The sequence below is a fragment of the Nymphalis io genome, chromosome 7, assembly GCF_905147045.1.
Source record: "Nymphalis io chromosome 7, ilAglIoxx1.1, whole genome shotgun sequence".
In the NCBI taxonomy this organism is placed as follows: Eukaryota; Metazoa; Arthropoda; class Insecta; order Lepidoptera; family Nymphalidae; genus Nymphalis; species Nymphalis io.
The window spans coordinates 11,454,095-11,478,040 of NC_065894.1; the positions used below are offsets into that span (position 1 = coordinate 11,454,095).

General features: G+C 34.5%; 2 protein-coding genes across 2 annotated transcripts; one reads left to right on the plus strand and one right to left on the minus strand.

Moving 5' to 3' along the window:
- The first annotated feature begins 6,511 nt into the window (after positions 1-6,511).
- LOC126769769 (chymotrypsin-2-like) lies at positions 6,512-8,062 on the plus strand. The gene is made up of 6 exons (XM_050488688.1): positions 6,512-6,653; positions 6,752-6,980; positions 7,083-7,314; positions 7,525-7,695; positions 7,789-7,830; positions 7,922-8,062. The coding sequence occupies exons 1-6, from the start codon at positions 6,602-6,604 to the stop codon at positions 8,060-8,062; spliced, it is 867 nt and encodes a 288-aa protein (XP_050344645.1). The 5' UTR covers positions 6,512-6,601.
- A 5,774-nt stretch (positions 8,063-13,836) lies between these two features.
- LOC126769770 (chymotrypsin-2-like) lies at positions 13,837-16,811 on the minus strand. Its single transcript, XM_050488689.1, has 4 exons — positions 16,684-16,811; positions 16,004-16,082; positions 15,557-15,709; positions 13,837-13,986 (listed from the first exon to the last, which is right to left on the minus strand). Exons 1-4 carry the CDS (start codon positions 16,809-16,811, stop codon positions 13,837-13,839), a joined length of 510 nt encoding a protein of 169 aa, XP_050344646.1.
- Between the last annotated feature and the right edge of the window lie 7,135 nt (positions 16,812-23,946).

Consider the following 23,946-nt stretch of genomic DNA (forward strand, 5'->3'; position numbering starts at 1 on the left):
CCCCGAACAGCGGGATACCTACTAAAAAACCAGCGGTAATCTTACCGTCTTAATGAGAGACCATCTCCATCCAAAACCTCTCGCTGCCAAGCATAGCGTTAATCACGCTCGGCAGCGAGAGGTCTCTGCCAACTATCGCTGCCAGGGTATGCCTCTGGGGCCCCCACGCAGCACACTCCGTCAAAGTGTGGTGTGCCGTGTCCAATGGCGCACCACACTCGCGACAGGAGGGTGATATCTCTCGCCTCGCTATCCCGTATAGGTACGTTTATTTAATATTGCACGCTCATAATATACGTCTTTTTGAACTTTACTTGCTGTTTGTTTATTTAACATGTATGTCAATACATTTTGTTATTATCTCAGAATAAATAGAAATGAGATAATATAGATATTCTAGGCGTAAAATCAACATCGATTTTGAGTGATAGAAAAGTACCAATATTTAAGCATGGCAATAAGAAATGCTTACATAATTATACGCTAATATCGATCTTGTCAACAATGCTGAAAGATTTGAATTCCTTCATATTTCATCACGTCAAGACGATTCTGTCATCTGACCAATATGCTATCATTACGAAACAGTCGACAAATACAAACCTTTTGAGCTTACTTTCTGATTTAACAGATGCAACAGACAGAAACCTGCAAGTAGATGCCATTTATACTGATTCTCAAAATTCGTACATAGTAACCAATGAGGCTTTAATAGAGACAAATGCAGTTGGTAATCTGGTGCTCATATCGATGCCATTTTCACTTCTGCGTTAAAATCACTAAGTTTTATAAGTGATTTTGAAGAATATCTACTACTATTCGACTTTATAATTTCTTTATAAGAAAAAAAGACTAGAATTTTGTTGTTTTGTTAAGATATTAGTGTAACGGTAACTCTTACCAAAAAGCGATTTTTAGCATAGTTCGTTCTACACATAGGAACATAAAAAGTATGTTTTGAACGGGCAATGGAATGTGGACACTTGATATTAATATTGTTGACTAAGTACATTGAATCGACAAAATTATTTACAATTTTGTAAAGAAAAACCTGATCTTTGCATTCCCTGCGTTTCTCAAGCGACAAAATATAAAGCTTATTTGACCCAAACTTACGCGTTAATCTTCTAATAAATTTATTCTGTTCGTTTTCGATAGCCATAACATACTTTGAGTATTGTGGATTCTAAACCGTTAAAGCGAATTTCAAATTAGATCTTACATACGAGTTATACAGGACATTATATGTATTGATATTTTTAGTCTGTTCCCTGGCGAAATATGAAACCTAACATACTGTAAGCTATATAAGGGGTTATATAAAGTGTTTTACGAATCGTATTGAAAAATTCCAAAAAATATTGGTTAGATATTTATCGTATCGCATGAGTACATATAAGAAGCTATAATGATCGACTTAAGTGCTACAAAATGTAATTTCTACATTTACAAAAAAATATATTAAATTTAACCTTTCTACAACACGTTACCATCATGAAGTCGACAACAGATATCTGCTTGATGAAAGATAATATGAATGTATCACGGAGACCACACCGAAATTCTTATCTATTTGTCAATAGACTGCATGTAAAAAATTCAAAGGCTAAATTATCCCCCATTTCGAAACCCATGTCTACCTACAAAAAACATGGGTTTCGAGTTTCGATACTTTTTAATTCCTTGAGAAAGAAAGCATAACATGCTTTATATACCATCAAAACCCGTAATTTTTTTTCGATCAACAAAAATTAATAAGTTATTATAATTTTGCATTAATACATATTATTATTAGTATATATAGGACCAATAAAAAGTTATTGGGTTTTTCTATCAGAGCCCGGAGTCTAGAAGTTGGAGGTGTATAGGGCCTCACTGGTGGTAGGGCTTTGTGCAAGCTCGTCTGGGTAGGTACCACCCACTCATCAGATATTCTACCGCAAAACAGCAATACTTGATATTGTTGTGTTCCGGTTTGAAGGGTGAGTGAGCCAGTGTAATTACAGGCACAAGGGATATAACATCTTAGTTTCCAAGGTTGGTGGCGCATTGGCTATGTAAGCGATGGTTGACATTTCTTACAATGCCAATGTCTAAGGGCGTTTGGTGACCACTTACCATCAGGTGGGCCATATGTTCGTCCACCTTCCTATTCTATAAAAAAAAAATACACTCCCGTGCCTCGGAAAGCACGTGAAGCCGTAGGTCCTGCGCCTAAATTCTTTCCGGTCGTGTCGGTCTGCCGTCCCATCAGATTATGAGACTTAGGGGATAGAGAGTGCACCTGTGTTTGCGCACACATTTGTGCACTACAATATCTCCTCCGTAGTTGACAAATCTCCCTTGAAATTGGCCGCCGTGGCCGAAATCGGTCTGGAGGACTTTATTAGTATTAAATACCACTTCATTGTTAATGTGATATATAATTTTGTATTGTTAAAATTACTTTTATTAATTAATTTTATTTAATGTTAAATACACTGTTCTGGTGCTTCTTATTTTTTCCAGTAATTAAAAGTATATTTAAACACTAACTTAGTACTAATTTCTCTCGGAGTTCCATATTCTTAAATAATTAATAGACAAATAATTGCATTTCATACTTTTAATTCAACTTCACCTGTCAATATTAAAAGGTAAAATTAATTTGAATGCATCTGTAGTTACTCATGCAAACCGCTTAACAAATTTTCTTTGTTTCGGTAACAATAGAAGGTACTATGGTAAAATAAAACTAACTGAAGATATAAGTAGCAGACGGTGACTTGAAACATAAAGATTGTAGGATTTTCAGTCGATTGTTTATTCGCGTACTTGAAGTTTAAAAAATGTACTGTTAAATGAAAAGCTAGTGTTGTGTTTTTTTGTAACTAATTATATTAAATTTAAGCGCCTATTATTTATTATTTAACAATCAATCAGAAAATCTTATATCTACAGTACTACAACTAAGTAAGGTCATCAAATGTGAAGTTAAAGATACAGATATTTTGCACTGCACAAGAATAGCGAAAACGGACCCGCACGATAGACGTCCTCGTTCCATTCTTATCAAATTTAATAGCCCATGCCTCCGCGATAGTTTTCTCGCTTCTGCAATAAAATTTTGTTCTTTTTGTTATTAGTTTCTAGAATCTCCACTTCTTTCTCTGGTCATTGATTTGTACTGTATTTTGTTATAACATTACATTTTCTGTAAATTTTTTCATTTAAGATTGTCTACCCATTTTACTACTACTACTGTGTGAAATTTGTTAAATTGCTCTTTAAGTGAACTGTATGTTCTTTGAGTAATAATAAAGATCTTCTTTAAACTGAAGTTTTACTTAATGTAACGTAATGGAATAAGCTTCAAACCGTCTCCTCAAAAAAAGGGAGAACCTAAAGATCTCCCTTTAGTCCAGCAGTGGGACATTCACAGGCTGTTACGTTAATGTAACATACAATTTTCCACTTAGTCTATATTACCCGAATGTTCGTGGCTTAAGTTTTTAAAAACTACTGATTTTTATCACAATATGGCGCTACAGAACTGTAATGTAATCGTCCTCACGGGAACGTGGCTCAATAGCGGGGTTTACGAGTCTGAGCTATTTGATGATAGGTATTTTACTTACGGACGAGACCGGGAATCTAGTAAATTCTTTAAACGTAAAGATGGTGGCTGTGTATTAATAGCTGTATCAAAACGTTTAAAGTCAGTGCGGCTAGCTCAATATGAAAGTGAATGTGAGAACATATGGATCAGATCGATATGAAATGTGCTAACAACAAAACTGAAAAAATTCTTATTTGCGCAGTATATTTACCTCCCCCTCTCGATAATGAGACGTTTGACACATATTCCCTAAGCACACAAAAAGTGACCGAAAAATATGAGCATACATTAATAGTTGGAGATTTAAATCTTAGTAGTGTCAGTTGGTTATCAAATGTCAATTCCCCGCATTTATGTCCCGATCTTAATAATTCCAACATTCAAAGTTCCTTTAGTGAATTCTTTTTCGTTAACAATTTTAACCAATATAATAATATATATAGCAAAGGTAAAATTTTAGATTTAGTTCTTAGTAGTTTATCTCATATTAAATTCACACGTTGCCCCAATTACTTAGTTAACGAAGATGGCTTACATCCTTCACTTGATCTGAACATACCTTTACTTACTGAACATTATATAAAGAACAAACCATCCGTGAGACCAAATTTTTCTTAGAGCGGATTATGATAAAATAATTTACTCTTTCTCTACTGTACATCGGGAAAACCAATTTAAAAGTTGCACTTCAGTTAACACTATGGTGGAAATTTTCTACTCTTTAATTAGGAATATTATCAGAGATAACATTCCATTCAAAAAGATTTGTAATAAGAAATATATTCCGTGGTACTCACGCGAACTTCAACATCTTTTTAAAGAAAAATATAAATACCACGTAAAAATTTAAAAACATAACAACCCCCTCGACCGCTTGACATTTGAAAACTTAAGGAGTCAATGCAAATAGGCTTAGATTTATATGCTATGAGCATTAATTTGTGTTTATAATTCATCTCGTGCTTAACGGTGAAGGAAAATATCGTGAGGAAACCTGCATGTGTCTAATTTCATTGAAATTTTGCCACATGTGTATTCTACCAACCCGCATTGGAGCAGCGTGGTGGAATAAGCTCCAAACCTTCTCCTCAAAAGGGAGAGGAGGCCTTAGCCCAGCAGTGGGACATTAACAGGCTGTTACTGTGAGCATTATTTAATTAGTATTGAAAGCGCTGTGCTACGAAACTCAAAAATATTCTAGTCATTTATAAAATCTAAGCGTAAGGGAGTTTCTGAATTCCCGGACCAAATGCAACATAATAACATAGTTGCCTTCGGAGAATGTAATATTTGTAACTTATTTGCTGATAATTTTTCTCAAGTATACTTGCCTATAAGTCAACAACAACAGATGATTGATAGTAAATTTCTTACGTATTCTGCCTTTTCAACTCATTTAATTTCTCTAAGGAAGAAATATTTAGTGTTCTAAAATAACTTGATGACGTAAGAACGCTGGGAGCGATGAGATATATATATATCATAGATCCTATTTTTATCAAAAGATGTGCTAAAGCTCTACAGCTCATTTTCAATCGTTCTCTACAAGAAGGAGTGTACCCTGATTCTTTGAAAGAAATTCTTGTAGTACCCATTTTTAAATCAGGGGATAGGCATTTGGTGGCCAACTGCAGGCCGATCTCTATGCTCGTGATATTTCATAAAATTCTCGAAAAATTGGTAACTGAAAATCTAATATGGTATCTCAAGCAACACATTACCGATCACCAGCACGGCTTTATCAAAACAAGATCCACAACCACCAACCTATTATCATTTACTGCAGCTTTAACCGAATTTATGGACAAACGAGTACCCGTACCCGTTTTGTTCTAAGGAATTACAAAGATTTTAGAAAGTGCTCTGTAAAAATGAGACTTTTTAACAACATTGTCCGGCCAATCCTGGAATACAATTGCATTGTGTGGAACCTAAATTGAATTGTGTGAGGATGTTGGAGATTAAAAAAAGATTTGTTTATCATCCATCATACGGTGATAGCTTATCTAGGGTAATTGGAGGCTTTGAAGATAGATTGAATCAGTACCATATGTCCTCACTCGCTTGTCGTAGAAATATACACGATCTTGTTTTCCTTCACAAGCTATTTAATGGTAGCATTGACTGCAATGAATTAATCTCATCTATAACTGTTCATACTCCGTCTCGTTAACTAACTCTCGTCCCGTCCCGTCTAACTAGTGCCTACAACTTCTTTACCCACATTTAAAATCAACCTTGGATACAATTTTGGTATACCTAGAATATGTAGTAGATAATACAATGAACTCGCAAAAGGCAACAACTAGAATATTGCCATTAATCTAAGCACATATAAAAAAATCTTAAGCAATATTTAAAATAAAGTTCATACGTTAATTGATCCATTCTAGTTGTATTTTTAGAATTTTTTTTTTAGTATCTTTAGTATTTCTTGTGTTACTTTTATTTTTTAACTTTTCAAATTTTATTCCTAAATTTAAGTCATTTAACATAAGTTCTGTTTTTTGTTTAAGTTCTTGCAGTCATATCACTTTCAATTGGTGTTCTTAATTTTAATTTTACTATTTATTTTAGCTGTTACTTAGTTGTATGTAATGGATGCTGTGGTTTCCTGTAACTGCGGGAGCACATAGATTTATAACTCGCATATTATATTAAAGATTGGCATGTGTATTCCTTGTTGGATATCCTAATAAAATAAAATAAAAATAAAATAAACAACTGGTGAAGCGTTTAATATTTAGAAAGCTATGTTTAAGACACATAATGATGTACACAAATTTTCAAGTTCAAGATATATCGCTTACAAAGATAAAAGTTCTTTTATTATTTTTATTATCGCATTGAGACAACAACGAAAAGTAGTAATGAAAGTCAAGGGAGGTAAAGTTTAATTAACTCTTAATCATTATCAAATTGATAATCAATTATAATGTTTCATATAAATACCAGGCAATTTAAAAAAGGGACATAAACAGTTCTCTGCTGTAACACACAAACATGTTTTCCAAAATAGCTATTATTTTTGTGATACTTTTTCAAGTCATAAATGGTATATGCTTTATAAATAAATTTGCTTAGTTTTTTTTATTTTTATATGTTAAAGGTAAAATAATTAGTGTTTTAAATATATGTAAATATAAATTTCAGGACATCCTCTTGAGTCAGCGCAGCCTCAGTATGATTTTAAGAACTTATTGACATCTCGTATAGTGGGAGGGCAAGACGCTCCCGAAGGTTACGGGAAGTACATGGTAGCGCTCGTAGCTGGATATTACATGAAGACATTAGTATGCGGCGGTTCCATCATCAGTGGACAATATGTCTTGAGCGCAGCTCACTGTATCGAACCCTTTGTCTACTGGGGAGAGTTATTGTCGTGAGTATTGATAAATTTCATAATTTCTGGCGCCACGCCTGGAAGATAAGATTAGCAAGGCCAAGTCTTCCAAGGTGTTTGCTACAAATTTGTATCTTACAGGAGCTTCAAGGGAGTAATCGGATCGCACTACTGGAATTCGTCACAATATATAAAGTTTTCTCATTTCGACATCCATCCGAATTGGGACTGGGCCACCTTGAAAAACGATATTGGCGTTGTTAAAACTACTGAGAAGATGGTGTTCAGTAATCGTGTTGGTTACATAGCTCTGAATAGACGGTGGATACCAGGTGGGGAACAGGGCTTCGTCACGGGGTGGGGCCGTGTTGAGGTAAGGGCAAAGTTTTCTTCACAAGTGATAATTAATATAGTGTATTTATAAGCTGCATGAGATTTACCTCTCATTAACTGTGTTGGAAAGAATGATTGATTTCATTCAGCAATTACATCAGGCGGTCCATTTGATCGTCGTATTATTATGCTTTTTTGCATGGACTCATATCAGCTATACTCGAAAGTGATACATATTTTTTGGTTTAAGGCCTGGGGTGATATCCCGTGCCATTTGCAAATGTTACACGCGACCACGATCTCTGGTAAACAATGTATCGCGGCGTGGAAGAATGTCTCCCTCATCGTTGGAACAACACCTCCGGTCCACCCCGACGTTGAAATATGTACGCTCCACTCCGCTGGCCAGGGCATGTGTAATGTGAGTTCCCTATATTACTCTTTGTGTCTATTCTTTATATGAGAGTCAATAGGTAACACGTCAACGAGGTCTGATGTCTACTTCTGTTTTCAGGGTGACTCTGGCAGCCCCCTGGTGATGTCAGATTTGCGACAAGTAGGTATCTTATCAAATATATTGGGATGAGATCATAGATAATGTACTATTTTTAAAAGATTTGACATATTCCTAACACTTCTGATTTCAGAGTGACTCTGGCAGTCCCCTGGGGACGTTAAAGTTGCAACAAGTGGGTATCGTGTCGTGGGGTCTGGCCTGCGCGCATGGAGTTCCAGACGTATACACTAGGATAAGTGCCTACACACACTACCTGGCGAAGTACCTTTGAATAGAATTTGACGATTTGCGCATTACAGTAATATTGCTCTAATCTTCAAGCTGAATGACTCGTTACCGGAATTATGAGAAGAGTAATAAGGTTCGAGAAATTGTTTAAAACCAACTTAAATATTGTTTTTATTGTAATATCCATTAAAATAAATTTTATATTATGTATAAAAAGTAAATCTGATTTGTCCCTTTCGTTTAACCGATTTAGGTGAAACTTTATGCAATTGTTATTGGAAAGTATGTTAAGTTTCAAATATAATACCGAATGTACAGTAGATTGTACTCAGTTGTATCAATTATTTAACGTTCGCGAACAAAAATGCGACTAGATTTTGATAGTTCTTCGTAAACATTTAAAGCTTAAGAAAGATGATAATGTGTTTTGATCGATTTACATAACGATCATTTAAAAAAAAATAGCACACTGAAAATAACACTCTGTGCACTCTCATAAGATAGGAAGGTAAATCCGACCCGACCACCGATCCGTGGTTTTAGACTGAAGGATTAACTTTACTTGATTTTCGAGGCACGAGGGAACTTAGGATTATTTACAATGGCACACGTAACTAATTTTTTTATTTTTATTTTTATTATTATATCTGGGAAACAAACAGTACACGCCACACAACAAATTAACTCGATCACACACCAATCAAGTTTCCACTCAAAACTAATTCATGTATGACAGTAAACAAGCAATTTTGTAAATTACAAATAATAATTATTAAGATTCAGACAGCTAACAACAGCAAAACAATATTATATAATAAAAATTAAATAGATAAAATAAAAACATTGACTAAGTTAACAAATGCACACAAACTCTTTTTTTAAATGTATTGAGCGTACAAGAAAACATGTCCAAGGCAATAAACTTCCTATTGTAGCTCTTACAAGAGCGATATATAAATTCATTTTGAGCATAATTGGTTCGAGTGGAGGGTAAGTGGAATAAAGCACTATTGCGTGTGTTCACTTTTTTACATCTAAAGTGAATTTTGCTTAAAAGATATGGACTATCATTCAAGTTATGAATTATTTTAAATAAAAAACTTTGATCTCGCATTGTACGATGATCCAGTAAGGAAATCATTTTAGGTGGATTACGATTTAGAGTGAAACATTTAGAATTAAGATATTTAACAAATTTATGTTGAATTTTTTCTATTGTATCAATATATGTTTTATATTGTGGATTCCAGACTACAGAACCATATTCCAGCAATGAACGGACAAAGCAATTATATAAAAGGACAAAGGTTGTGTCATTTTTAAAATCCTTACTAACCCTGAGTATAAAGCCAAGCATTCGAAATGCCTTGGCAACTATATAATCTATATGGAATTTAAATGTTAATTTGCTGTCTAGGTATATCCCCAAGTCTCTCACCTCAGTGACTCGGGTAATGTTGTCATTATTCAGTATATAATTAAAAGTTATTGGATTTGACATTCGTGTAAAAGAAATAATGCAACATTTCTTAATATTTAAGTTCAGTGAGTTTTCGTTACAATAGTTACACAACTTATATAGATCATTTTGCAAAAGGCTACAATCCGAAGGATTAGCAATAACTTTAAAGATTTTCATATCATCAGCATACAACAGTATAGATGTATGATCAAAAATTTTATAAATATCATTTACAAAAATATTAAACAATAACGGACCGAGGTGAGAGCCCTGAGGTACACCAGAAGAAACTGGAACAAAAGAAGAACAGAAGCCCTTGATCGTCACCGCTTGACTTCTGTTGCGAAGGTATGAGGACAACCAACGAAGCAGGTCGCCATGTTTACCAACTCGCTCTAGTTTATGCAATAAGATTGTATGAGATATTTTGTCAAAAGCCTTAGAGTAGTCAGTATACACAATGTCAACCTGATAGCCCCTATCCATAGCCATGGCAACATGATGTGTCAACTCATAAACATTTGTCTCAGTAGATCTTCTATTCACAGAACCATGTTGTTCATTAATCAATGTACCCCTCACGAAGGGAAAGATGCTGTTATAGATAATTTTCTCAAATAATTTTGCAATTGTGCACAATTTGGATATTGGCCTATAGTTCTGAATGTTATGTTTATCTCCAGATTTATATATGGGAATAACGAATGATCTCTTCCAAATTTCCGGAATTTCACCGCTACGTAGTGATTTTTTAAACAGAATAAAAATTGGATAAGCAAGTGATCTGTAACAAAGTTTTAGTAATATAGGAGTCATTAAGATCCAACCTTTGCAGGTACTTTTCAACAGTGGCTACAGACAGTTCTATATGTCCAATATCCAAATTACTATTGCTACCAGAAGAACATTTAAGGATTGGAGAGGCGGCTGGCTTTTCATAAACGGATTGAAAATAATCATTAAAAAGTGAGCATACATCTCTCCCCCCACAAGCAGTACGATTCTTTAAAAATAGATTATAAGGTGGACCAAAAGATGATTTCTTAGATTTTACAAATGACCAAAAATATTTACTATTGCTGCGTATTTTTAACTCAGCTTTATAAATATAATAATCATAACATCTGATTTGCTCTAATTTTTGGCGGTCTTTTAGTATACTAAATGAGCCGTAGTCCGATAACCTTTTATATATCTTCCATTTTCGATGATATTTCAATTTTTCTGAAATGATTTTTATCAAGGCCCTCGAGTACCAACACGGGTAGTTTTCGACATACTTAATAACTTTGACGCCGACATGATTAGAAATTATCGAATTGATGACATTATAGAATGTATCAACTGCATGAGAAATTTCACATTCATGAAGTGTATCATACCAATCCACTTGAGCCAAAGCGTCATTGATAGCATCGTAGTTAGCATGACGAAACAAACGTATTGTACGTTGCGATGATTGTAAAGGGAGATGAGATGTCTCTGTTGTGACCTGAATCTGCAATGCAGGGTGATGGTCGTCTTCTACTACCAAAGGAAAGAGACATCAATAGACTATACAATCAGAGTTGCCTATTATTAAGTCAAGGAACCTGCCATTACAATTAGGAATTGAATTGTATTGCTTAAGTTCAGTAAAATTTAGAAAATTACAGAAGGAATTAATGAAATGATTATCACTTTGCCAATTTACAATATTCATATAATTCCCGTTACAAGTCCAAATCGCCGCAGAAATGTTAAAATCGCCCAGCACTAAAAACCTGTCACCAGGACAACACATATGTTCATGAGAAACAATCTCATATAACTCGCAAAGTGCTTCAAATTGGATGTTACAATGAGGAAAATAACAACAATAGATATGTAATTTAGTAGGAGGAACCGATCCTAACAACACAGAAACCTTAATTACCTCAGCTACATTGTTATTAATTAGTATAGGGGAAGAAGAAAAAACAATTAAGTTCGATTTGATAGCAATTAATACACCGCCGCCCATTTTGTCTCCTCGTGAGTTATAATTTCTATCGCTTCTATATACAGAATATCGCGAATCAAAAATTTCGAAATCAAAAATACCCTCATGTAGCCAAGTCTCTGATAAACATATTATGTCACTGTCCATCTGAATTTTGTAAAATAAATTTGTTTTTGTTCTTAGTCCACGTACATTTTAGTAAATAATATTAAGTTTTGTATTCATGGTCAATGATGATATTAATAAATAAACGAACAAGTTTCATATACACCTCGAAAAACACCCCATTATCGAATACCCCACTCCTAAATGACACTTTAATAATATGCTACAATATAAAGGATCATGCAAATGTACGCTCATTACATCTAAAAAGTAGAAAAGATTCATTAGACAAAAATTAAATATTAATTGATTCAAAGATGATAAAAATTAAAAATTGATTGATAACAATATGAAAAATAAAAATGGTACTTAAACAATCTTTTTTAAATCATTAGGAGTAATAATATGCAAAACTGGACTAGTATTTGTACGACGAATCATTATGCAACATTTTTTTACCCACACATACTCATACCGTTTTTCTTTAGCCATTTTTTTAACCGTATGTAACAGTGTTTTGTTAGCACTAGTTAGATGGTCATTGAAATAAATTGGATTATTATTACCGGTAAAGCCGGTTAAGCCGGTATTGTTACCGGTATATCACTGCATTTAAGCTTAAGTTTTCTGGCTTGTGATAAAAAGTCATTCTTTTTCCACCTGCACAAAAATCGTACAATAATTGGCTTCAATTTCTTATTTTCGTTGTTTTTCGATGCCACTCTGGTAATAAAATCAATATCTGTGCTTAAGTTTAACTTCGGGACCACTGTTTCGGCCACTGTTTGCATAATGGCGAGCAAATTTTCGTTTTTCTTCTCAGGGATCCCATATATTTCGATGTTTGATCTACGGGCCCATTGATCCCGGTTATTGTTCTCAGCCTGAATGGATTCCAAGCATGATTTCAGAGTGCCAACGTCCGACAATTTACTTGATATTACTTTAACTTCAGTTTCGCATTGTACGATTCTTGAGTTAAAGTCTTCGAATTTTGAGTTAAAGAAATCGAGACTTTCCTTGACACTTAAAAATTCCTGTCTTAAAGCTTTTAACTCGTTTTCGAGAGGAATCATTGAAGACTTGAATTCTTGTTTTAAGCTTGAGATTTCTGAAGTAATTATGGATTTAACTAAATTCAGAAAAGATGAGGGACACATGCTATTGTTAATTTTATTTTCAACATCAGGAGAACAATTGACTGTGGCTGAGCCGCCTGTACGCGAGTTTATATTATCACTAACATTACATTGTAAATCGGATATGTTACCACGCACAGGTGTACTATCTTTTGTTAATTTCTTAATTTAGCTTACCTATTAGACCTAGGCTCAGACTAGCAAATGGATCCCCTTAATGGTTGGCAATGTCAAAAATAATAACTATCCCTTACCTTACCATCCTAACCTCTTTTATATCCCTTGTGCCTGTATTTATACTGGCTCATTCTTTAAACTGGAATAATAGAGTATTAAGAACAAGTCATTATATATGTATAATTTGCTGCTTGACGTTGTAATATGTGATCAGTTGGCAGTACCTAGACGTGCGTACTACGTATTATACGTAGTATTGATCTCTTATTGCCAAGCTTGTGTTTATTAGGAATAAGCTGATAGGAATGTCTTGACGGGCCGGTTGGCGTGGTTGGTGGATGCTTGCCTTTCACGCCGAAGGTTGTGGGTTCGATTCCCACCCAGGATAGATATTTGTGTGCATGAATATGTCTGTTAGTCATGAGTCTGGGTGTAATTATCTATATAAGTATGTATTTACAAAAGAAAAATAGTATTTGTAGTATATCAGTTGTCTGGTTTCCATAGTACAAGCTCTGTACAAGCTTAATTTTGGATCAGATGGCCGTGTGTGAAAAATGTCCCAGGATATTATTATTATTATAATGTGTAGCCGAGAAAACAAAAAAAAAATTCATTAAATTGATAAATATTAATAGTATATTAATAAATTTTTATTATAGATTAACTTATTGCATTAGATCGGAAATGGCCAAGTGGATAGAACACTTGGAACTCAACCGTAGATCGCAGGTTCAAATCCGATTAACCACTTAGTTTTGACGTGATTATTTGGTGTTTATATTTCATTTCGTGCTCAACAGTGAAGGAAAATATCCCGAGGATATGTCCTAATAATACTATTGTTTTGCATGAATATATGCATAACAGTATATTCACTGACCCACACTGCACCCGCGTGGTGGAAGGCGATCTAAAGCTTCTTAACAAATTATGAAGGTATGTATATTACTTTATCGAGATAATGCCTCTTCAATCCACTCTCTGTATGCGCTAAGCCTCACATATACATCTGGCACTCCTCGCGCACACGCGTAACCCCAAGACACTATTCCGATTTGCACATTTCTGTCCTTTCGAACGAGACCGCTGCCGGAATCTCCCTGAAAACAATCTTATATAAAACTAGTTTTAAAGCTGCGGATTTAGTATAATAATAATAATAACATCATTATTAATATTATAATAAATTTAATCTTAACTCAAACTACACTTTCACATTCATAAAATAATGTTAAACTATTGTAAAGAACACACGAGTCAGTTAATACATGGGGCCATTTCTAATACCAAATTGTCACTATCATAATCGAATCGAACCAACTCTAATCATTGCCGTTTAACCGCTTTATTATTCTTCTTACACAAAGATCTCGTATCAGAACCGTTTTAAATACGTAGAATTAGCTCAACTGAGATTTACTTTGGTAAGGAATAGAATCGGAAATCTTTTTTTTCCGCTGGAAAAACGCATTTACGCGTTTTCCCCAATTGAAGTTGGGGGGTATGTGGGGCTCGCCGCCGCTGACGGCGCCGGAATATCCACCAAAAAACCAGCGATACCCTCACCGTCTTTTCGGGGGACGCCACGGGATCGCTTGCGCATACTACCGTGACGTCTCGACGGTGGGCCCACCTCTGCAGGCCTCCAAATTCTAAGGGGTTCTCGGGTTACAGACACCCCCTAGCTCCAGCGACATTTACGGTTTATTGTCCCGAAAGGAAGACTATTGAAGGCGTTCGCCACGTCCAGCGATACCGCCAGGACCACGTCTTCTCGGGCCACCGCCTCCATGGTCCGGAGAATCGGAAATCTATCGTAACCATAATTAATTAGTAATAATTAATTAGCACCTAATCTATTTCCATATAAACTGGTAAATGTAGTTACGTACGTGTCACGGTAGCATGCGCAAGCGATCCCGTGGGGGAAACGCGTAATGCGTTTTCCAGCGTAAAAAAAGGTGTAACGTACAATTAAATTTAATGTAGTAGTTCTAAAAGGATAACAATTAAATAAAATACGCGTTGATGCCTCCGTGGTAACGTAACCAATAAATACACTAAGACGAAGCCTTGTAGGTTACGTTTTCCTAAGATGTTAAATGAAAAACTTTTTATATAAAAAATATTTATAAAAAAATATTTGTGACCTATCCAGAGAGGTTGCTTCTTATGATTTAGTAATTGCTTTTAATATAATATACATTAATATATGTTGTTTTCTACAAAATAGAGTACGTATTATACAATATTTATAATATTTATTTACAACGAAAGACTTAACAAAGTTCTTGCTATTATTTTTTATTTTAAAATAAACGTCTATGTTATGTGGATTTAAATCGGATTATAAGAAAGTAAAAAATATATACATATATTAAAGTTTGTTACATAAAACTCTTAATGGAATTTTATTATAATTTTACATAATAACCGTTACTTAGTTTTAGGTGGTTAGAACGCGTGAATCTTAACCGATGATCGTGGGTTCAAGCCCGGGCAAGCACCACTGAATTTTCATGTGCTAAATTGTGATTATAATTCAACTCGTGCTTGACGGTGAAGGAAAACACAGTGAGGAAACCTGCATGTGTCTAATTTCATTGAAATTCTGCCACATGTGTATTCTAACAACCCGCATTGGAGCAGCGTGGTGGAATAAGCTCAAACCTTCTCCTCAAAAGCGCATAGCTCTAACTCCGGGTCGTACTTGGCAAATTGTTCGGCGGCACTTATATTGTAGTTGATAGCCTTCGAGCACTCTTCTCCGTCAACTGTCTTAACGACCAGCTCCAACAGACGATTAGACAGAGGACCAGCTACCTGAAAAAAAAATATTTTTTTTAATTAAATTATTTTTCAAATGCTTTTTTCATAGTTCGTCGGAATCTGGAATATAAAATAAAGTTTATTTATAAATACATATAAACTTATTTTAATTAAAATACAATAAAAAAAATTTAAACTTTATTTGTATTATAAATATATACAGTGTGAATTTAAATAACACTGATTGTAACTCATACTACCCGTGACGGCGGTCAATCTCTTCCTAGCTGCGCAGGGTAAATCAAATAATTCTTAAAAATGTTCTAATTTAAATGTTCGTCTACTTACCACTGTTCTACCCCATCCAGCTACCCGAGATATGATGTCACCAGTAATGTAATCGAAGCTCAAGGACACCGGCTGTATCCTATAGTTTAAAGGCATAACATAGTTTGTGACCAAGATGCCGATATCGTTCTTGACAGCGACCAAGTCCCAATTCTCGTGGGTAATGTTTCTCAATACGCTGAACGAACGACCACCAATGTTCCATCGATTTGTACCAACAGCAATTCGCAATGAACTGTAAGTTCAAACGAACACAATATTGTTATTATTTTTTATTAAAAAGCATAGCATCGAAAAAGTTGGGTACCTTTCGTTGTACGGTATCTAAATTATTATTTACAGCAAGTCATAAAGTTTCCACGCTAAATATAGCATTACAACAAATAGCAGTAGCTAATTTAGCTAGTTAGCTAGTAATGTATCATTATGAAGATGCTGGAAAATGATTTAATATATTCCTAAATAGCTCTGATCATAAACTACATTATGTATTATTGGTCTTGGTTTGAGTTGGCTAACATAGACCTTGCTCACACGCAGCATTTTATGAAAGATATCAAGCTGAAATCATAGACAATTTTTAGTACTTTTTATAGTTTTGATACATTCCTAACACTACTATATCCAGTGACGTGTCAAATATTTAGGATTTGCCCTTTTTGATGGTAAAAACTACTCACATAGAAAGACCACTTCCTCCATAAACAGAGTCGATACAGTGAGCAGCTGTTAGCACATGTCTGTTGGTAATAATTGAGCCTCCACATATGAAAAATCTGATAAAGATGCCAGTTCGTAAAGCCGCCATGTAGGGAATGCTACCCTCAGCTGCCACTAATCCTCCAACGACACGATTGTTTACATCCACGTGATAGAAATTTTGAGACGGGGCAGCTAAAAGAAAGATTATAAAGATTTTCTCTTACACTTTGAATACTTCTATAATACAAGTCGTTTTTTTTTCTTGCCTTTCATAGTTTACACCACCAATATAAATTGAAAAAATATTTGTAATAAGCCATTATTTGGCAGTAATTTCGAAGAAATTATGATGTTTAGTATAACAGATTTTACCGTCAGCAGCATTAGAAGTGTTTGGGAAATTCTAGCTCAATTAATTGAGTGAAACTGGTGAAAAATTCATTCGCAAAATTTGACCAAAACATTCTTTTAAATTAACTTAAATTAAATAGAAGCTTTATAAAACAGCGCTATAAAAAAACATTTACCGAAAAAAATGTAAATAAGGAATTTTCAAAGTATTCATTTGCACATTTAAAACAATGCGGTTTTTAGAAAGATTTCAGAAAACTCTAAATGGCGGTTAGATTATTCTAACTTACAAACTTATGTTCGTTTGCATCCATTTTTAATTGAAATTTATTTTTGATTTAATTTAATGGAATTTAATCTTATTTTATTTTATATATTTGATTTAGTCTAATTTATTATGATTTAATGCGATTGATTCTTTTGATTAGTGTGAATTTGAATTGATTTGATTTAATTCCGATTTTTATTATTGTAATTTTTATCTTTTTACTATTTATTTTTATTTATGATCCCTGTTTGGTCGAAATAAATGTTTTTATTATTATTATTTATTACAAATATATATTGATTTTAAATAAGAAAAAAACACGGAGACTGCTCTTCAAATAATACCTAATTCAGAATTCAAAATAGTTTTATATATTTATCATAACTATAATGTTAATGACAATATATCAAATTTTTATTATTTTAATATTTATAATACCTGGTCAGTTGGTATTGGAGTCGGTGTTCAAGTATAAAAAGCATTCCATTGATATTCATCGCAGCGAAACCAACCGACCAAACTATTATAAAAAATATAAATGGGAACATCCTGTAATTGGCGAAGATTTTGCCAAAAAAAATTATCTTTTCGAACTGATAAAGTTAAAGTTGTTGAATCACAGGTGTCGTGAAAGATATTAGCGAGCAAATGTTATTCAATATCCCGAGAACGAAATACATTATTCGAAATACCGTTTAAGAAAATCGAATTTACCAATTGCCAAAGTGCTTAATAAAAACGTCTTCAAAATTTATTAAAACATAATTTAATGTTGCTGCGACCTTCTATAATAATAATAATAATAATAATAATTTATTTATTCAAGTAACAGAGACTTAATTACAAAAGTCAAAGTTAGCAAAAAAGGTTATCAAACCTTTCTTGCTTTGTTTATCTTTTTTGAAGTTGGTTTTAACCTCTATCCCAATATTTAACACACTCACAGTGTAGCTACTATGAATTTTAATCAATTAATACATCTTTGGAAATCTACTCACCGTTGCTGCTAATGAGATAGACTAAAAAGTTCAAATATCCCAAATACATTTTCTATAACTATTTAACATACTAGATAATTACTTAAACTGTAATCAAGCCTTGAAAGCCGGCATTTTATAATATTCTTAAACATATCAAGTGCGAGTCGGACTCGAGTGGAGAATGTTCTTCAGGATTTTTTTTATGAAAATGTATCTAGTCGGTTCGTGATCATCATCAGCTCCTCCTAAGTTGAGCAAAAGCTTACGGTACTGCATTCGACTTGTCTTGTCCTTCTTTATACTATCTTCTTTATATCATCCGTTCACTTGGCTGGAAGGTGCCGCTGCGTTACTCAATCTGTTGTCACAACTCTAGAACTCGTCTGCTCAATGGCCATATAGTTAGTATGTCAATATAGTAAGTACGCGCCCACACTTTAATAACTATAAATTATTATCAATTCGCTGTCCATAAAAATTCAAAAAGAAAGAAGTTAAAAAAATGAGTCCGAATTGCCTTAATTTTTTTTTATAAATAAGTCCGACTTGCTTAATTTTTTAATGTATGTTATTCGAGCGATTGATTTGACAATTTTGACCCGAATTTGAAAATACATTCGATCGATACATCCCGTTTTAATTTAAATCCCATTCCACCCAAATAGAGTCGACTTTTGGACGACAAGTAGTGAATTTGTAACTAATTCTGTATATATCACTAGATAGTTTCGTCTATTGTGAACTAATTTTAATTATAATAGTAATAATATCCTGTGACATTTTTCACACACGGCCATCTGATCCCAAATTAAGCTTGTACAGAGCATCCCAAACTAAGCAGAGCTAGTACAATGGAAACCAGACAACTGATATACTACATATACTACTTTTCTTTTGTAAATACACTGGTGGGAACCGAACCCTCAACCTTCGGTGTGAAAGGTAAGCCACCAACCAACCGACTTGTCAAATCAATCTATTATATATTTTATTAAATCGATTATTCGAGTAGGCTTAGGATAATGGGACCACCCATTATGTATATTACTGAATATTTAAGTCTATTGTAAATTGATTAAAAAATAGATTCATTTTAATAAGTACGTTGCACTTTATCCACCAAGGTTGGAAACTATTAAAAGTAAGTAAAAGAGTAGGGATAAAATGCTACCCATTATTTTTGTACAAAATAATACGTATCTCTAAAAAAATAAAATAACACAGTAAAGTAAGACAATTTTGTAATGTTTAATCTGTTGCATTATTTAAAAATGATAAATGCGTGAAATAGATAAATAAACATTGATTTCAGTAATCTGATAATTTTTAGCTACGTTTATTTTAGGTTTTTATTTATTTAACTTTAGTTAAAAGTCGTTTTCTGTATTATGTACTTTGTATATACAAAATATTACGTCGGTCGGGTCTAATAATTAATTTAAAAAATCATTTTGTTGTTTGTAGTTTTTTCAGAAGTCATCAATCATCATCATCATGGCACGCCACTGAGCTCGATTTTCAGCTCTTAATCTCCAACCGCTGCCAGCCACCTTGTGGTCGTCGGTTCTGCGACATATGTGTCCAGCCCACTGCCACTTCAGCTTACTAATCCTTTGGGCTATGTCGATAACCTTGGTTCTCTGTCGGATCACCACATTTGGGATTCGATCCTTCAGAGAAACTCCGAGCATAGACCTTAAAATGGTGGACCAAACGCACTGTCAGTGTCCACGTCTCGGCTCCGTAGGTCATAACCGGTAAGACGCACTCGTTGAAGACTTTTGTCTTTTTTTTTTATAGAATAGGAAGGTGGACGAGCATATGGGCCACCTGATGGTAAGTGGTCACCAAACGCCCTTTGACATTGGCATTTTAAGAAATGTCCACCATCGCTTATAGCCAATGCGCCACCAACCTTGGGAACTAAGATTTTATGTCCCTTGTGCCTGTAATTACACTGGATCACACACCCTTCAAACCGAAACACAACAATATCAGGTATTGCTGTTTTGCGGTAGAATATCTGATGAGTGGGTGGTACCTACCCAGACGAGCTTGCACAAAGCCCTACCACCAGTTCAACTTCAAGCATTGCGGTATTCGTGACGAAAAGACTTGACCGAGTATTGTATACGCTGCCCAGCCCAGCTGTACTGTTCTTCGTGCTTCCCCCTCGAAGTTGTTTCGACCCAACTGCAAAGTTTGCCCAAGGTACACATACTCCTGAACAACTTTGAGAGGAACTCCGTTAAGAGCTATTGGTTCCGGACTGACGTGTTCGTTTGAACATTATCTTGGTTTTTTCTAAGTTCATCCGGAGACCAATTCGAGCAGAAGAATCAGCCAGGCTGCTCAGAATATATTGCATATCCTACACGGTTTCTGCCACGATGACGATATCGTCTGCAAATCTCAAGTGCGAAAGGTACTCGCCGTTTATGTTTATGCCCCGCCCTTCCCAGTGCAGCGTCTTAAACATATCCTCTAATGCATTAGTGAACAATTTCGGTGAAATGACATCCCCTTGTCTCACTCTTCGATGCAAGAGGATAGGGTCAGACTGCTTATTCTGTACTTTGACGGTCATAACAGCAGCGTCATGCAGGCCTTTCAGCACTTGGATGAATCGCCAATCGATTTGGCACCGTTGTAAGGACTACAGAACAGACCAGGTCTCAATAGAGTCAAAAGCCTTCTTATAGTCCACAAATGCTAAGCACAGGGGCTGATTATACTCTTCGGTCTTCTGTTTAATCTGCCGCACTGTGTAAATGTGGTTTATGGTTCCGTACCCTCTTCGAAATCCGGCCTGTTCCGGGGGCTGAAACTCGTCAAGTCTACGCGCGAGATGATTCGTGATGACCCTAGAAAACAGCTTATAGACATGGCTCAAGAGGGAAATAGGTCTGTAGTTCTTCAAAAAAGTTAAAGTCATCAATATAGTTAAAAACACTTTTATAAATAATCGTAACTGCATCGTAAAACATACTCTTTGAACTATAGGCGGAAACATACATATTATAGTACCATTAATGCACCAATGTAGAAATTGATACGCGCATATGGTACAGTTATGAAAGCTACGCCCATATATTCATTGAAATATATGGATAACAACTGATATCAAGCCAATCTAAGGAAATATAATTAGAATGTCGTGAAAGCAAATTGATCACCTGCGTAACTTGCTTAAATAATACAAGCACACTTATAAATATTATTTAATTATTTATATGAATGCTTCTTAGTCGAATATTTATTATCCTGCCCTTATATAATTTATTCGCAGTCGATAGATCTTTCAAAATCTTATAACATATTGCAAGAACCCTTGTTCTTTATATAAAATCCTTATTTTGCAGACTTTTCGATAGTAGACGTAGAGCAGCCGAATGAGTTGATTTTCTTTCACCATATGGTTTGTTGAAAAACAAAAACGACACTTAAGAAAAAATTCTACAGTCACATACGACACCCTCACATTGAGATTGGATTTATTTGTTCAAGACTGATCTTGAACAAATAAATCCAATCTCAATGTGAGACAATGTCGTAGATTAATGTTATGTAGACATCCGAAATGAGTGCAGAAGTTTGTTGAATTATCAGTTTAATACTATTGAAATGAAATACACAGTAATACTGGACATTGGTCGTGACAGGCTCTCATCGTTCATGAAAAAATGTGATGTTTCTTTTAGTATAAACTGTTAATTTGTTTTAAAATTTAATTAGTTACTACCTTTTGTTTCTGTTTTTGTTTTCATTCTTTATTTAAATATTTTTTATTTCTGTTTGTATTTAATTTTATATTATCATATTTTGTTACTTATTTTTGTAATTGTGTTTGGGAATGGTGTGTTCTCTTATCATCGATTGTGCATAGTTAGTTTTAAGTTAATGTAACAAGTGTTTTGAATGTGTGTTATGTACAACTGTTGGAGATCCAAATAAATAAATAAATAAATCGAAGTTATAAGGGGAAATCTTGCATCTAGACGAAATTACGTCATCGGTCCACTTGGCTGGAGGGCACCCTACGCTGCGTTTGCCGATCCGCGGTCTCCACTCTAGGACTCGTCTGCTCCAACGGCCATCGGTCCTACGACATACATGACCAGCCCACTGCCACTTCAGCCTGCTAATTTTGCAAGCTATGTCGGTGACTCCGACATAGCTTGCATATATATATATATATATATATATATATATATATATATATAATAATCACGTAATTATATTTTTCTGTTACTTGATTTTAAAAGATAAAAGAGCCATCTGATTTATTTAAATTAATTATTATTGATGCGTGATTTACGATATCCGTTTTGATTGATAATGTAAAATGTAATTATGATTAGTTATAAATATAATTTCCGTGATACGAGGTTTATTCATTTAAAATTTAACGCTGAAGGTTGTGGGGTCGATTCCCACCCAGGACAAACAATTGTATGCATGAACATGTCTGTTAGTCCTGAGTCTGAGTGTAATTATCTATATAATTATGTATTTACAAAATAAAAGTAGTATGTGTAGTATATCAGTTGTCTGGTTTCCATTGTACTGGCTCTGCTTAGTTTGGGATGAGATGGCCGTATGTGAATAATGTCCCAGGGTATATTATATATATTATTCAAAGTATTTTGTAGAAGTGACTTATAGAGCGGTGACGGTTAGCATGGTGAGGATGATGTTTGCCGATCCCCCATGAGGAGTAAGTGTTGAAATCTATCCGTCCTTCTTTGATTCGGAGATGGCCGGGGGCTTGTATTATTCCAGCGCAATCTCATCACTGATATAAAGGCTTAACCAAGTTTTTCTTTGTAAATATCAAACTGGTACTCCATTTAATCTAAACGCATTACTTTGTTTATCACACACTATATTTATTTCTATACTGTATTACGAGCTATATAAATCATAACTATAATATTACACAAATATCATACATTAAAATATGTTTTCCGTATCTATTTTACTGATATTATATGTTGCTTCTGTTATTAAAAATATGTAACGACGTACGTTTATAAAGTAAGTGATTTATAATGATAACGTATCTCTTAATCAATGTTTTGATTACATGTATTTTTGTAACCAGTTTGAATGATTTCAGAACGTAATCCAGTTGAATCAGATTGTCTCCTTAATTATTAATATAAGTTTATTAAATAATAATAGTAATGTCCTCCAGACCGATTTCGGCCACGGCGGCCAATCTCAAGAGAGATTAGTCAACTACGCAGGAGAAATAATAGTGCACAAGTGTGTGCGCAACCACAGGTGCACTCTCTATTCCCTAACTCTCTCGTAATCCGATGGGACGGCAATCCGACACGAGCGGAAAGAGTTCAGGCGCAGGATCAACGGCTTTACGATGTACGGCATGCATTTCCGAGGCACGGGAGTGTACACACTTCCAACTTCCAGACTCTGGGAATAAAAAATTATTGGGTTTTTGCCTAATATTTTTTTATTGGCCCGACCTGGGAATTGAACCTCCGGGTCTGCGGTCTTACATCAAGCCACTAGACCAACGAGTCAAGTTTATTAAGCAGTCAAGTTTATTAAGTGGGTGTCCGGCTCTCCTGACTAAGGCGTACGGTTGATGACGTAGGTACATCATGAGGTGTATTTCC